This window comes from Carassius auratus, chromosome 13 (assembly GCF_003368295.1).
Source record: "Carassius auratus strain Wakin chromosome 13, ASM336829v1, whole genome shotgun sequence".
Taxonomy (NCBI): Eukaryota; Metazoa; Chordata; class Actinopteri; order Cypriniformes; family Cyprinidae; genus Carassius; species Carassius auratus.
This window is the reverse complement of record NC_039255.1, coordinates 17,393,470-17,410,838: the sequence shown is the minus strand read 5'-3', so window position 1 is coordinate 17,410,838 and position 17,369 is coordinate 17,393,470. Positions and strand designations below refer to the sequence as shown.

Genomic DNA, 17,369 nt, shown 5'->3' with positions numbered 1-17,369 from the left:
GAATTTATCTTGTTTGTCATTCCCGGTTTGATGCACACACACAAAGTCTGATTTGGCATATGTGAGCATTAGACCACCCTGGGTGACATTAGCTGCCTGTAAAAGCCCTCTGTTTTCTTCTCTGTAAAGACAACAGCGGAGGCCCAAATAGTTGTGTTTTTGTTTTTTTTGCATTTTTCACTCCATCACACATCTGAGGAATGGTAACCAGGTGGAGAGGATCATTACTCTGCGTGTACATGTGTATGTGTGTGTGTGCATGATCACACTGCACACTAAAAGCTATTCATCTCTGGCAAACGACCAGGAAAGGTCTCTCTCTTTTTGAATCAGACACACACTGTCATGATGAATGAGTGCGGCTCAGTACTGAACACTTAAAACTGTATGACTTTTTTTTTTAAACATATCCTGAGACAGGTCCTCTCTGACTGACAGAAAATGTACCTGTCTGTCTGCCAAAAAGAGGCTAATTTAGGTCATTAATGTGAGACGGACACATTACTCCACCACCAAATCCTGACCTGTAAAGCCTATTAAATTTTGATTAATTCAACAAGACACTAAATTTGTCTCTAGGGACAAAGACACACGCACAGTCACACACATACACACCAGTGTTTCCTACCTCAGCATAATCGGTCTTAACTACATGCTTTAGAAAAAAAACTGTAGTTCTTTTCTGTTTCTTTTAAGATTTAAATGGTTAACATTAGTTAATGGATTAGATATCAAAAATTATTGATATTTTACATCATTTATTCAGTTTCAAAAACGGATGTATTTTGATCACACATATAAATTACTAATGAACAGTACTAGAATTATATACTGTTCAGATGTTTGGTGTCAGAAAGTTTTTTATTTATTTTTATTTTTATTAATTATTTTAAAGATAAAATATATTTAAAAATACAATAACAATTTTGTTATAAAAATACAGTATATGCACAAACAAATACACAATTACAAAAATGTACACATTTTATGGTGGCTTTTTATTTATAGAAATGCTTAAGTCAGTATAATTAAATTCTCTAAAATGCACTTGTGTCAGATGTTTTCTGATGCTACATTAATGGGCATTTTAAGTAATGTAACAGGTGTCTTGACTGTGCTTTGCTGATGAAGTTGTAATGCTTTTACTAATGTACTAATGCTGTTCTAACATTGAGCTGTCTCTCTCTCTAGTCTGCAGAATCTGTGTTCTCTCATCTTGTGTCTCTCTCTCTGCTGTGCAGGGGGCCTTGTGTGAGTGCGATTACACTGAGCTTCTGTGTGTGTGTGTGTGTCTGTGTGTGTGGATTTAAGTAAGAGAGAGAGATTGTGTGTGTGTTTGTCTGCTTTAACACAGTATCTCTTCCCTTGCAGTGTAAAGTGTTGTGTGAGTGTGTATGTGCTTTTGTATGTGTATTTGCTGTGATTCATCAGGATTTAGTGTGTATGATTTTTAATTGGTGTGTGAGTGTACTTTGATCCTGTACCTCTCCGGCTGCAGAATTGCAGTAAATGTATTTAAATGTTTTCACTTTTATATACAGATGCACCTCAATAAATTAGAATGTTGTGGAAAAGTTCATTTATTTCAGTAATTCAACTCAAATTGTGAAATTTGAGTATTAAGTAAATTCAATGCACACAGACTGAAGTAGTTTAAGTCTTTGGTTCTTTTAATTGTGATGATTTTGGCTCACATTTAACAAAAACCCTTGGTGACATGCTAATTAGCTAATCAACTCAAAACTCCTGCAAAGGTTTCCTGAGTCTTCAAAATGGTCTCTCAGTTTGGTTCACTACTCTACACAATCATGGGGAAGACTGCTGATCTGACAGTTGTCCAGAGACAATCATTAAAACCCTTCACAAGGAGGGTAAACCATAAACATTCATTGCCAAAGAAGCTGGCTGTTCACAGAGTGCTGTATCCAAGCATGTAAACAGAAAGTTGAGTGGAAGGAAAAAGCACATAAGAAAAATGTCCACAACCAACTGAGAGAACCGCAGCCTTATGAGGATTGTGCTTTGCTAATGATTGTTTTCATACACAACTGTTTTCTAAACAAACCCCATGATTGTGTAGCGTAGTGAACCAAACTGAAACCTTTGGAACCTTTGGAAATCATGATCTAGTGGTTAGAGATTGACTTCTAACTCTAGGGTTGTGGGTTCGAATCTGGGGCCGGCAATACCACGGCTTAGGTGCCCTTGAGCAAGGCACCAAACCCCTAACTGCTCCCCGGGCGCCGCAGCATAAATGGCTGCCCACTGCTCCAGGTGTGTGTTTACGGTTTGTGTGTTCACTGCTGTGTGTGTGTGTGCACTTTGGATGGGTTAAATGCAGAGCACAAATTCTGAGTATGGGTCACCTTACTTGGCTGTTTGTCACATCACTTTCACTTTCATTGTCAAGCAAAATCGATTCAAGAATTTAACTTCACAAGGAATGGACTGAGGCTGGGGTCAAGGCATCAAAAGCCACCACACACAGACGTGTCAAGGAATTTGCTGAACCACAGACACTTACCTGGCCTAAGTAGAAGAAGAACTGGACTGTTGCCAAGTGGTCCACTGTCCTCTTTTCAGATGAGAGCAAGTTTTGTATTTCATTTGGAAACCAAGGTCCTAGAGTCTGGAGGAAGGGTGGAGAAGCTCATAGCCCAAGTTGCTTGAAGTCCAGGGTTAAGTTTTCACAGTCTGTGATGATTTGGGGTGCAATGTCATCTGCTGGTGTTGGTCCATTGTGTTTTTTAAAACTAAAGTCACTGCACCCGTTTTGGAGCACTTCATGCTTCCTTCTGCTGACTCGCTTTTTGAAGATGGTGGTTTCATTTTCCAGCAGGATTTGGCACTTGCCCACACTGTCAAAAGCACCAAAAGTTGGTTAAATGACCATGGTGTTAGTGTGCTTGTCTGGCCAGAAAACTCCCCAAACCTGAACCCCATAGAGAGTCTATGGGCTACTGTCAAGAGGAAAAAGAGAAACAAGAGGCCGAACAATGCAGATGAGCTGAAGACCACTGTCAAATAAACCCAAGCTTCCATACCACCTCAGCAGTCCACTGATCACCTCCATACCACGCTGAATTGAGGCAGTAATTAAAGCAAAAGGAGCCCTGCTAACAAGTACTGAGTACATGTGAAGAGTTCAGATGCAAAAACCTCTAAATGCCATCTGAAATTTTCATCTAAAATTAGGGTTTTTATCAAGCGCCTATGCTTAGGTTGAGTCATTTTACTTTAATGGCAATGTGCAGGTCCTTTTCCAGGCTATTAAAGTGAAATAAGTGAACATAAATATAAGAGCCTGAAAAAATTCCTAATTTTAGATGAAAATTTCAGATGGCGTTTAGAGGCTTTTGCATCTGAACTCTTCATGTACAGTAAATTAACATACTTTTCAGAAGGCCAACAAAGATTGACTGAATTTATTTTTCAGTTATTTGACTGAATTGGTGGGTTGTTAAATGTGAGCCAAAATCATCACAATTGAAAGAACCAAAGACTTAAATTACTTTAAAAAAAGACTTAAAAAAAACTTGAACTTTTCCACGACATTGTAATTTATTGAGATGCACCTGTGTGTGTAGATGTATGCACATATACAGTATGTGTGAATAATCTTTTCTCTCCCTCTCTCTCTCTGTATGTGTGTAGTGTAGAGATTTTTTCAAAGTGGGCAGAGGAATCTATGAGGATCTGTGTCGCCGACTGCCTCTCTACCCGTCTGACTTCACTGATGGTGTGCCATGCATAAACTTACAAATACAAATGTTTTGGACATAAGGTTCAAATTTTGCAGATGTTCTGGAAATAAAAGTTTTCTAAAAGGATATATGATCCTCCAGTGGTCTTAATAATGACCTCAGCTATATTTAAACATGTGACAGTAGTTCAGATGATTTATTAAGAGCTTGTCCACTAATAAGCAGAACCAGGGACAGACGGAAATGACAAAATTCTGTATTTCTGGGATTTATGTCACATTATATTCCTCACAGAGATATACTGTATGGTACAGATGAGCAGTCTGAGGAAATAATAAGATATGTTCTCCTAAACTTTCCTCTCTCTTTCTCTTATTGCATTAGAAACATATGAATCAGTTCATGATTCATAGATATAAACCGTTTTCTGTTTTGCATTGAAATATTCCAGTTATATATTCTGTATATATTAATTATATTTATATAGAAATTTCTGTATTATTTTTTTTAATGAAATTAATGCTTCTATTTAGCAAGGACATATCGTAGGAAAGACATTTATGTTACAATACATATTTCTATTTTTTTTTTTTTTAATGCAGTCAGTTCATCAAATAATCTTGGGGGAAAAAAATCACTGTTTCCACAAAAAATATTTAGGAGCACAACTGTTTTCATCATTGATAATAAATATAAATGTTTCTTGAGCACCAAATCAGCATTTTATTTCATTATTTCTGAAGGATCATGTGACACTGAAGCCTGGAATAATGACCCCTTTGTATCACAGGAAATTACATTTAAAAATGAGAACAGAAATGTTTTTATTTAATTAATTAAAAAATAATTCTAATAATGTTTCACAATATTACTGTATTTCTTTTATCAAATAAATCCACTCTTGGTGAGCATGAGACTTATTTAAAAAACATAGAAAATCATTCTGACTGCAAACTTTTTTAACAAAGTGCATATCCTTTTCGCATTCACTCTGATTGAGTTTGTTTATTGTTATTGTGCTATAGGGGAATATAGCTCAGATTATTTATTTTATATGTTAACAGCTATAAATACATAATTATATGACGTGCCATTAAACACATTCTTCTCAAGTTCACTTTGCAAGTTGTAATATTTATGTACATTTTATAGAATTGTGTGTGTGTTTCAGGATTAGTGGGTAATAACAAAGCCCTGGTCAAGTTCATGACGACGTCCATCTTCCTCTACATCGCTGTGCTGCTTCCCGCCATCGCTTTTGGCTCACTCAACGATGAGACCACTCGGGGCGAGATTGGTGATCACTCACACACACATACGCTCTTCAGACATCACATTTCCACACACACAAACACAAACTGAGCTGCTTTTTCCTCTTGATTAGATGTTCAGAAGACGATCATCGGGCAGAGTATAGGTGGAATCATCTACTCGTTGTGTGCTGGCTCTCCTCTCGTCATTCCACTGACCACAGCACCCATCGCTATTTTCATCAGCGGTATGTACATGTATGCCTCCACATGCAACAATAGATGCACGTTCACATACACACATACCTTGGCTCTCGTTTGAGGTCTGGTTCTGAACCATTCTTTGTTTGCGGTATGTTTAGATGAGCACTCATTGTTTGTCGAATACTTTAACGGTGAGTGTTTAGAGAGCTCTGCTAACAACAGGATGAGGTGGAACAAGACTCTTAATCTCACAAACAGCAGGATGGGAGTCCGATATGGCCCTCATTTGTTTGGGCGAAGTTTGATGTTTGCCCTGGCTGAGAGGAGATTTCCTCCTAAAGCTCATTCCTGCAGGCTGTCACCAGCGGGAGGGTTGCCCTGAAAAATGGTTTTGCTGTAGTAAAACGAAATTGTGTATAGGTAAAAATGCACAGATGAGGACAGAACTGCCAAATCCATCTATAATAATAATATTTCCCTATGAAGGATCTTGTCTTGTGGTTTCTCATGGGAATAACTGGAGGAATTCTTTGAATGTTTGGAAGCAGCTCTTTAAACATCAATCGATGGACATTTACTGTGCGTTATAATCCCCTGTCATTATAAGATTTGAGTTGACTGCGTTTCTGTTCATGTGGAAGACTCCTAATGACCTCAACATTGTGTTGTCTGTGTGTTTGTCTCTGTGTGGCTGCAGTGATTAGGGGGGTCTGTGATGATTATGAACTGGACTTTGCAGCATTTTATGCATGTATCGGCCTATGGAACAGCCTCTTTCTCATCATGGGAGGAGTCTTCAACCTTAGCCTGCTTGTTAAGCTTTTCAAGAGGTCAGACACACACACACACACACACACACCTACAAATATATATAATTGTGCAGACGCCACTGCTTGAATACAGACATGTTTTTGAAATGTATGTTTTTGACCTACAGGTCGATAGAGGAGGTGATAGCTTTGTTCATTTCCATTGCTTTTGTAGCAGACGCAGTTAAGGGCACCATCAAGAGTGAGTGCTACATATACACATACTGTATATACACAGCTGAACCTTTTCAAATAATATGGATTTCTGTGTGAATGATTCTTAGATTATAGTCTGATTTTAACGAGAAATATTGGGGAGACTGGGGCTAGTTGCTACGTTTTAAAATCAAGACTTTCATTGTTACTGCCCAGGAAAAACGACACAGCTCATTAAACACATGAAGCTGTTTAGTTATAATGGGAAGATGCTGTCACACTTCTCCAGTCATTTCTTACAAACGACTGCAATCTTGCATTCAGACCTCCCTTCATCAGATCCAGAACTGATGGATAGTTCTTCTATTCTTCTATTCTTATATATTTTAAATGTAATTTATGCCTGTGATGTTGAAGCTGAATAAGTCCATTCTCCATCATTATTCATATTATAATATTAAGTCTTAATGATTAACAATATTAATCAATTTAATTTATACTTGCTGAATAAAAGTATTAATTTCTGTCAACAGATAAGTGTTTAATAAAAAAATATATCTCATAAAAATGTGAAAAATCAAAAATTTCCCAATTTAAAAGTGTCATTTTTTCCTGTCCTGATATATCTAAATATACAGCAGCCTTTTTCTGAAAATTTCAATCTATGAGTTAAAATGTACTTTCATGATATACTCAACCCTTTGGAGGATGTATCTTAAAAGCATTATCACAGTTTAAAATTACTGCTGGGCAACGATAACATTTGTTTTTTTTTCCGCAATTAATTGCATTTATGCCTGTGATTAGTCGCAATTAATTGCATTGTTATGCACAACACTAATAATGCATCCAAAGGTAGTGTAGTGTGCACTTTTTCATTTAAAAGTAGTCCTACTGTTATATGAACAAAAGTGCAATAACATTTGGTTTGCAAACACTTTAAACAAATAAGGTGCTTTTATTCCTTTTACATAGTAGCATTTATTATAGCCTAAATCTCTACTTATAACATTCATGTAATTAAATTAAATATAAAACAAGCCATTTGTCACCGCCAGGACATTACGTTTTTTATAGAAAATATGTTATAGTTTGTTATAGAAAAACAAGTTTTGCTCCGACTACAGAGCCTTGATCATAACATTATAACAGGCACCTTCCTTTCAGAGACCTGTACAATCACGGCACCCATCACAATAGAGTGTGACACGATGATAACGTGTTAACTCGCTCAACCCTATTGAACATTTAAAACCTTACAGTTAAAAGATTTATTTAAAAATATTGTTATGTGACAGCTTCCCCATGTGACTGGCCTTTTTTAGAAAGGCACACACAAGCATTTTGCAGTGCCATGTCTTTATTGAACAAGTGTGTTAAACAATCAAGATAACCTCTACTATAATAACCTTTTGAAAAGAAGGTAATTGGACTCAGTTGGTTTGACCTGCCATGCTGAATGGAAAGCAGCATGCTACTTGTTCCTCAACAAAAATTCAGCTCAATAGCAATCTAGTCTGATCAAAAAGGACTTCAGGAAACGTCAAAGGAAGAACTCATGAAACTCAATGTTTGTGAAGGATTTTGGAAGATTTATGCATATAGTCAGGCAGATTAGCACTATCAGTTCAGCATTGCTGTGGTTCCTAGAAGATGAAGCCAGTCTGAGGTGTGCTGAAACAGCTTCAATAAATAGAAAACGATCACCATTTGCCTGTAAAATAAAAACAAACATTATTTCAACTCAAATTGTGAAACTTGTGTATTAAATAATTTCAATTCACACAGACTCAAGTAGTATAAGTCTTTGGTTCTTTTAATTGTGATGATTTTGGCTCACATTTAATAAAAACCCACCAATTCACTATCTCAACAAATTAGAATATGGTGACATGCTAATTAGCTAACCAACTTAAAACACATGTAAAGGTTTCCTGAGCCTTCAAAAGGTCTCTCAGTTTGGTTCACTAGGCTACACAATCATGGGGAAGACTGCTGTATTACAGTTGTCCAGAAGACAATCATTGAAACCCTTCACAAGGAGGGTAAGCCACAAACATTCATTTCCAAAGAAGCTAACTGTTCACAGAGTGCTGTATCCAAGCATGTTAACAGAAAGTTGAGTGGAAGGAAAAAATGTGGAAGAAAAAGATGCACAACCAATCGAGAGAACCGCAGCCTTATGAGGATTGTCAAGCAAAAATCGATTCAAGAATTGTGAAACTCGTGTTTTAAATAAATTAAGTGCACACAGACTGCAGTGGTTTAAGTCTTTGGTTCTTTTAATTGTGATGATTTTGGCTCAGATTCAACAAAAACCCACCAATTTATGATCTCAACAAATTAGAATATTTCATAAGACCAATAATAAAAAAATAAAAACATTTTTAGAGACTTTTTGGCCTTCTGAAAAGTATGTTCATTTACCGTACATGTACTGAATACTTGGTAGGGGCTTCTTTTGCTTTAATTACTGCCTCAATTCAGCGTGGTATGGAGGTGATCAGTTTGTGGACTGCTGAGGTGGTATGGAAGCCCAGGTTTCTTTAACAGTAGCCTTCAGCTCATCTGCATTGTTCGGTCTCTTGTTTCTCTTTTTCCTCTTGACAATACTCCATAGATTCTCTATGGGGTTCAGGTTTGGGGAGTTTTCTGGCCAGACAAGCACACTAACACCATGGTCATTTAACCAACTTTTGGTGCTTTTGACAGTGTGGGCAAGTGCCAAATCCTGCTGGAAAATGAAACCACCATCTTCAAAAAGCGAGTCAGCAGAAGGAAGCATGAAGTGCTCCAAAATTTCTTGGTAAACGGGTGCAGTGACTTGTTTTAAAAAACACAATGGACCAGCACCACTAGATGACATTGCATCCCAAATCATCACAGACTGTGAAAACTTAACCCTGGACTTCAAGCAACTTGGGCTATGGGCTTCTCCACCCTTCCTCCAGACTCTAGGACCTTGGTTTCTAAATGAAATACAAAACTTGCTTTCATCTGAAAAGAGGACTTTGGACCAATGGCAACAGCCCAGTTCTTCTTCTACTTAGGTAAGAGGCCTCTGACATTGTCTGTGGTTCAGGAGTGGTTTAACAAGAGGAATAAAACAATTGTAGCCAAGATCCACCATGTCACGTCTGTATGCATTGACCCCAGCCTCAGTCTATTACTTGTGAGGTTCACTCAAAATCTCTAATCGATTTTGCTTGACAATCCTCATAAGGCTGCGGTTCTCTCGGTTGGTTGTGCATCTTTCTCTTCCACACTTTTTCCTTCCACTCAACTTTCTGTTTACATGCTTGGATACAGCACTCTGTGAACAGTTAGCTTCTTTGGCAATGAATGTTTGTGGCTTACCCTCCTTGTGGAGGGTTCCAATGATTGTCTTCTGGACAACTGTCAGATCAGCAGTCTTACCCTACACCCATTGTGTAGCCTAGTGAACCAAACTGAGAAACCATTTTGAAGACTCAGGAAACCTTTGCAGGTGTTTTGAGTTGATTAGCTGATTAGCATGTCACCATATTCTAATTTGTTGAGATTGTGAATTGGTGGGCTTTTGTTAAATGTGAGCCAAAATCATCACAATTAAAAGAACCAAAGACTTAAACCACTGCAGTCTGTGTGCATTGAGTATATTTAATACACGAGTTTCATAATTTGAGTTCAATTACTGAAATATATTAACTTTTCCACGACATAATTTATTGAGATGCATCTGTATACAATATATATGTATATATAATAAATATACACAGTATACAAATATATACTATGTAAACAAAATATTTTATTTCGGATGCGATTAAGCATTGCCTAGCACTAATAAATATATACTGTACAAATAACTAATTATTTAACAAATTTAATCAGTAGTGCACAACAAAAACCACAAAATTAAAGTAACATAATGTGTTTGCTTTTGAATTATTTTTGAATTTGTTTTTTAAATTACTAAATATGCAATAAGGCCACATAAGCCAGAAGACACAAAGAAAAATAACTAAAATGTTTTCAGGACAAAAACTTATCAGGAAAATGTTAATAATGGAAATAATGATAATAATAATTTAAATCTAATTAAATAAAATGATTAAAAGTGTTTATATAGTAATAATAATTGTAAAAAAATATATATTATTATTATTAAAAAAAAATTCAGTAGTGACCAACATAATGCTCTTTGAGAGTGGTGACATTTGCACTTTGATAGTTGTTTATGAGATCAGATCAGATTGAATCATCGGAAAACAGCTTGATAAAAAAACTCTGATAAGAAACTATTTTTATATTACTATTTTTAAATATTATATATTAATATTTTTAAATTATTATAATTTTATATATATATATATATATATATATATATATATATATATATATATATATATATACCTAAAATAAGTGAAAAGAACATAAAACTCTCCATAACATTGCCAAAGCATCATTGTGGCTGTTATGGATTGCGGAGCGAGTGTAATGATATGGGGCTGTTTTGCTGCCTCAGGGACCAACACATTCCTAGTTATATCAGAAGCAGAATGTCAGAGCGTCTGTTTGTGATCAGAAACTCAAAAGAAGTTGGGTCATTCAACATGACAATGATCCAAAACACAGCAGTTAATCCACAACAGAACGCTTCAAACAAAAGAAATTCAGCACTTCACAATGGCCAAATTAGAGTCTTGACCCCACTTCCTCTGAAATGTTCTGCTGTGATGCGAAACAGGCCATTCAATAAAGACATCTCAAAAATGTGCATGAACTGAAACCAAGCACATGTGTTATCAGCAGAAAGCTTTGGCTGATGTTATTGGCAGTAAACAAGATTCCACAAAAATTCTGTCAATAATTGTGATCGTTTAAACCAATTATTCAATAAAGATGTGGCGCAGCAAAAATGTTACGCTTTGGAATCCATTCATGCTGACAACTTCAAAAAGTTTACGCAATTCACACAACAAACGTATAAGACGATTTTAGACTGTACTTTTTATGCAGTCTTACCAGTACAATTGCTCCTTTTTTTTCTTAGAAAGGTCAAATAAAATAATATAAATTATATAACAAATAAATTATAATTAATATTTTTTTAACTATTGCAATCATGAATAAATAAGGTGTAATTATTTGAAACAAAAAATATTTAGTGGTTAATTATTTTTTAGTAGTGGTCATAACAATGATCAACAGAAAGCATCGGTTGATGCTGTTAGCAGTAAACAAGATTCTACAAAAACTCAATTCTTCAAAAAAGAGTGCACAAAAAAAGTTTTACACTTTGAAAGTCTGACATTTGCAATACAATACATACAGTAAACATATATTTTAGACTATAATATACAGCTGTTGTTGTTTTTTAAGCAGTCTTGCCAGGACAATGGCACCTTTTTTTAAATTTAGTTACATTTTACTCTTCTAAATTCCAATTTCTGCAGCAAAAACTACTAACCTAACAAACAGAAAGTTCAAAGATTATTAAAGACAAGTGAACAATTTAATAAATTACATGCAACATCACAAACAAATATCAGAGCAGTGTCAAGTTCGTCAGCTGTCCCGTACATGCTTTCATGCTGGCTCCGGGCCATCGGGCTGTCCTTATTGTCAAGCCTGCATACTGTATACTATGCATTCATTTTAACCTATTCTTACAGTTTAAAAATAGTGATACTCTATGTTGATATCTCTGTTCCAGTCTTTCAAGAGTACTACCATGCTCCCACTTTGGCCAATGGGAGTGCAGCAGAGCTGAATCGCATCAGTGGAAGTCTATATTCAGGGGAACTGAACCTGACAGAGACAGGCCCCGTGTCCCTCCCAGAATCCTTCATTCTGTGCACACGGGCACGGCCTCTTCTCTGTCTCCTCCTCATGCTGGGCACACTGTGGGTCGGATACACACTGTACCAGTTCAGGAGGAGGTGAGGAGCCCTCCCAGTCTCACACACACACTGATGGGGATTTTAAAGAGTGATACAAGACTGTTTTGACACCCCCATCTTTCATTTTTCCTGGCAGTCCGTTTCTGCATGTGAAGATGAGAGAGATTCTGTCCGACTGTGCTCTGCCTATCTCAGTGCTTGTCTTCTCTTATGTGGGATCATACGTCTTCAACGACATTGCCTGTGAGTCACTATATGTGTTCATGTCGCACACACACCGGAACTAATGTATAAATATGCAAAGATTACAACTCTTCAATACTGTTCTCCATTTGATGATTGAGCATTTAGATCCACAACATTGGACGAGTGCCCGGCCCAAAAAAAAAAAAAAAAAAAACTCAATTATTATTATTTTCTTTTTTTATTTTGTATTTATTTTTTTTACCAGAACACTATATTGAATATTTTCTGGCATGAGTTATTTTTGTTATTTGCATTTGTATAATTTTTTTATTATTAACTATATATTTTTTCAGTTAATTATATCCTATTTTTTATATTCTCATTTAAAAAAAAAGTTTAGTGTTTTTGTTTTTGTTTTGTCAAAACATGTTTCTTTATATTATTTTAATATTTATTGTATAATTATTTATATTATTTCTCATTTAACTAATATTTGTGATTAGTGTTTTGTTGGTATTTTATATTTTTTTGACACAAAACTGTAATTTTTATATTATTTATATTTGATTAGTTTTTATATTGATTATATTTTTTATCTCTTTATCAGTATGAATTATTAATGCTATTGTTATTTTTATTTGACATGAAAAATCAATCTTTATCATTTGCATTTGATTTTTTGTATTCATTCAATTATTTCACTTCATATTAGTCATTCAATATTAATGTTTTATGTTTTGATCATAATAATAGTATTTAAATCAAGGTGAAGAAAGTGAGCTCATTTATGGTATAATTTAAGCAAAAGAAAATCGAAACACTTATAATAATAATACTGCTTTATGTAAATTTGAATAATATTGGGGGATTATCTTTGTGTCAAAATTCAGCATTTAAACAGCAATTTTAAAATGACATGCGAGCATAGCAGAGAAGATTCCGTACTGAGAATCAGTTAAATTTTGGCTCAATTTGAGTCCAGGAAGGCTTGCCAATTTGTACGGCCCTACCAACACACACATGCACGCACGCACACACGCACACACACACACACACGCACACACGCACACACACACACACACACACACACACTCCCTCTCTTACTGCCAGAGCATTACAGAAGAGCCAGTCACTCTGACTATCACTACATTATTTCTCCAACTCCTCTGTCATCATTTTGGTGTGGGAGTTTTGGTTATCAGAGTGAGATTTTACTTCTTACCTCAGGCTCTTTAAATGTTCACTGAGTGCTCCAATACTGCAGTCAAGAGGCTCATATTTTATCAAATTAGATCAAATCACAACCTCTCAGGAAAAGGCCAAACAGCCCAAATCTTTGCAGTAGTGTTGTGCTATATAAATATTCCCCAAATCTATTTGTATTTTATTTCATATCCTCCCCAATGTTTTCTTCCAGGTAATATGTTCCAAGTAATGCTATCAGGCTTTGGACAACTTGGTTGTGCCCTTTTTCGTTGTGTTTTTTTTTTTTCTATGGCCATTTTTCAAACTATTTTCCCGCAGTAGAAATCCCTTTTCAGTATTGTGAAGTGACATGATGGAGATCCCACTGTGCAGAGGATCTGTAATGGTTTGTGAGCTGAGGTTCACTCTGTTATTTGTTCTCTTCTAGTGCCGGTGTTTAACTTCCATGAAGGTCCGGTGTTTCAAATAGCCCCGCTGGATAAGCTGAGCGGAGCGAGTGTCCTGAGTGCAATGGGTCTGGGCTTCCTCCTGTTTCTCCTCATCTTCATCGACCAGAACATCGTCGTTTCTCTCACAAATGCACCCGAAAACAGGTACACCTCTTTTGAAATTAGTTTCAGCTAGACTTTTGTTTTGAAAACATCTCGCCACTCATACAAGTAAAAATACAGATTATTAAAATGAATTTAACTTAAAGATTAACCCAACCAGGCACAATGTGATAAATTATAAGCAGCCTATTTCATGTTGAGGAGTGTTTACACTGACAGTGATTTATTGCATTCTACACTCATTTATTTCCAAAGAGCAACAAGTGAGCAACACAACCTAGTCTTTCTGTACATTATCATTACCGTATTTAAAGGTTAAGAAAGTTAGCAAAAATTCAAACGGAAGGGAAGTGTTTAATTTGACCCTCTGACTTCGATTGTATAAAGTGATATGTCATTTAAAATAATATTAATTAACATATTTTCATGACTAAACTGTATGCATTTATTTAATTTTTTGTTCTAATAAGGCACTGAACAGAGTACACATAATTGTCTTAGCTAGAGAAAGTGCTTTGGGGTCCAAGATCCACACACTAGTGTACTGTTTTTACACAAATGTTGTGAATTATCATTGCCATTTAAAATAACTTTTTTTAATATTTATATATATATATATATATATATATATATATATATATATATATATATATATATATATATATATATATATATTATGTGCTGATTTGGTGCTCAGAAAAAAAGGAAAAGAAAATTGACATTATAAAGGCCTTTACTGTCACTTTTGATCAGTTGCATCCTTGCCAAATAGGAGTATTAATAAAACATAAAAAAAAAACATACTGACCTCAAATTTTTGAACAGTATTTCAGGTTATTGCATGACAACATTCAGCCCAATGATACCTAGCTGCATATTAAACATCAAATATATTATGATTGGCTTTCAGCATGGACATAAAAATGATGCTTTGCTGGAAACTGGTCTCATGGTACCTCAGTAGGACACTGGGTCAGATTGTGCGGTGGTCTTAGAGTAGGGCACCACCGTTGAACACTGTTGAGTCGTGACTATGTGTGTGCTACAGGTTACAGAAGGGCACGGCGTATCACTGGGACCTGACTCTGTCTGGCTTGATTAATATTTTGATGTCTGTGCTGGGCTTACCATGGATGCATGCTGCGTTCCCGCACTCCACTCTGCACGTCAGACAGCTAGCCATCGTGGAGGAACGAGTGGAGGGAGGACACCTCTACGAGACGTGAGCACACACCACAAACAATTACACTCACTATCAATCTGTGAAGCACAAAACATTATAGTAGCTATTGGCACAGTGGGCTTGGTTTTAAATGACTCCTTTGTGTGTGTACGTGTGCGTGTGTGTAGTATAGTGAGTGTGAAGGAGACACGGGTGACCTCGCTCGTGGCTAACATCCTGATAGGCGTGAGCTTGTTTCTGCTGCCGGTGCCCCTGCAGTGGATTCCTAAGCCTGTGCTCTATGGGCTCTTCCTCTACATTGCTCTCACCTCCATTGACGGCAATCAAATGTGCGACCGCATGGCTCTGCTACTCAAAGAACAAGTGAGTGTGCGCATGTGTGTCTTTGATGAAAACAAAGGCAAATAAAAGTCAAAGGTACTGTACATATAAGAACACAGAAGAGAGAGCGGTGCACTCAAATAAAGCAACGGAGCGCCCTCTGCCTGACATAGATGGAGATGTCACTGATGCATTTTGTGGCTGAAACTTTGGGCATTTTTACCCAGGCGTAAATGCCCTCCATGATGCGTGTGTGATGGATCATGAGGTGGTGTGAGATTTTTTTTATTAACTATTAACCTATTAAACCTATTTTTATTAACAATAAAGTTAATATAAGTTTAGGCATAACATAAAATGCTATTAAATCTAATTTAGTATAATACATTGTATGCTCAATATGGCTGCATTTATTAAACAGTAATATTCTGAAATGTTATTGTAATTTAAAATAACAGTTTGCATTTTAATTTTTTTAAAATGTAATTCATACATTTGATGGCTAAGCTTCATTACTCCAGTCTTCAGTGTCACATGATCTTTCAAAAATAATAAGCTGATTTGCTGCTCCAGAAATCTCGTATAATTATAACATCATAAATGTCTTTATAAATACCTTGCTGAATAAAATTATTAATTTCTTAGAAGAAGAATTCTTTAAAAAAAAAAACTTTGAACAGTATTGTGTTTTAACTTTTTGAAAGCATAAATATTATATACTACATATTATTGTATTATATACTATATATTAAGTAGTAAAGTAAAAATCTGCCCAGTATAATCATGGACATGATCTTCATTAATTTACATATAGCCTGGCAATTGATCAGATTTCTGTCTGTATTATGGAACTCGTGTATGTGACCAGGTGTGTATGAAATGTCCATATTTAACACATCGTAGTCCCATCAGTCAAGATGTTGAGGGGTATACGGTTTGAATTATCTGCATTATGATAGCTGTAACCAATTCTGTCTTTCTTTTCTTTATCTCTCTTTCTCAGACGTCCTACCCCCCCGCTCACTACATCCGCAAGGTGCCGCAGAGGAAGATCCATTACTTCACTTTCCTTCAGATGGTGCAGCTACTTTTTCTGTGTGCGTTTGGGATGTACCCTCTCCCGTATATGAAAATGATCTTTCCTCTGCTAATGTTTATCCTCATACCCATCAGGTGAGAACTGAAATGTCTTTAGCTCCGGTCTGGTTGTGTTGCTGTGCACATGCATGTGTAATAAATGGTGTTTGTTAAAGGTCATACTACAGAATGATGAACGATGCTTCACATGATGTGGCTTGTTCATGATAGAGGAAAGAAACAATCGTTCTCAGAAATGACTCTTTGTAGTCATATGCTTTTCATAGATTTTCAAAATGTCATGTGGTGTGACATCAAGTAACAATATATTTTTCCTTACACTGTGAATACTTGTGAGTGACACAGAGAAAAGACAGCATGATAAAGTATTAATATAATAAAACAAATAGAACCAGTACTTTATTTCCGAGGTCAAAAGTATTTTTAAATACAAATATTGTGAATTATTATTATATTTTTGGTCAGTCACAAAACAGAATACTTTACAACCTAAACTAACTTTGTCTTGGCATAAAAAGGTCAAACAATCTGATATTTTCAAAGACTTGATGACATAGACACACACTCTTGTCCTGTTTTATGCCATTTTTTATCTCTGCATGTTTGTTGCAGCACATGATTTGGTAGCAAAAGAAAAGTTTTTAAGTACTTTTGTTAAAATAAAATGAGAAGAAAAAAAGGTTTAAAATGTATTAATATATATTTTTTGGAATCAGTAAGGTTGTCTATTCAGTAATACTATAAACAATTGTATTTCTTAATAAATAATTATTCATTAATTTGTTGTTATTATTATAATAATTGAATACAAATGCA

The 17,369-nt window shown here is 35.6% G+C and overlaps 1 protein-coding gene across 1 annotated transcript in view; it reads left to right on the top strand.

Moving 5' to 3' along the window:
• Window positions 1-17,369, top strand: part of LOC113113275 (sodium bicarbonate transporter-like protein 11) — a 54,479-nt gene that overhangs the window by 34,987 nt on the left and 2,123 nt on the right. Inside the window, exons 9-20 of the mRNA XM_026279417.1 lie at window positions 1,192-1,251; window positions 3,655-3,739; window positions 4,876-5,001; window positions 5,089-5,202; window positions 5,856-5,988; window positions 6,096-6,169; window positions 11,822-12,047; window positions 12,145-12,251; window positions 13,828-13,993; window positions 15,000-15,173; window positions 15,302-15,497; window positions 16,459-16,628. Coding sequence (XP_026135202.1) covers window positions 1,192-1,251; window positions 3,655-3,739; window positions 4,876-5,001; window positions 5,089-5,202; window positions 5,856-5,988; window positions 6,096-6,169; window positions 11,822-12,047; window positions 12,145-12,251; window positions 13,828-13,993; window positions 15,000-15,173; window positions 15,302-15,497; window positions 16,459-16,628 — 1,631 coding nt within the window. The remainder of the gene's footprint in view (window positions 1-1,191; window positions 1,252-3,654; window positions 3,740-4,875; window positions 5,002-5,088; window positions 5,203-5,855; window positions 5,989-6,095; window positions 6,170-11,821; window positions 12,048-12,144; window positions 12,252-13,827; window positions 13,994-14,999; window positions 15,174-15,301; window positions 15,498-16,458; window positions 16,629-17,369) is intronic.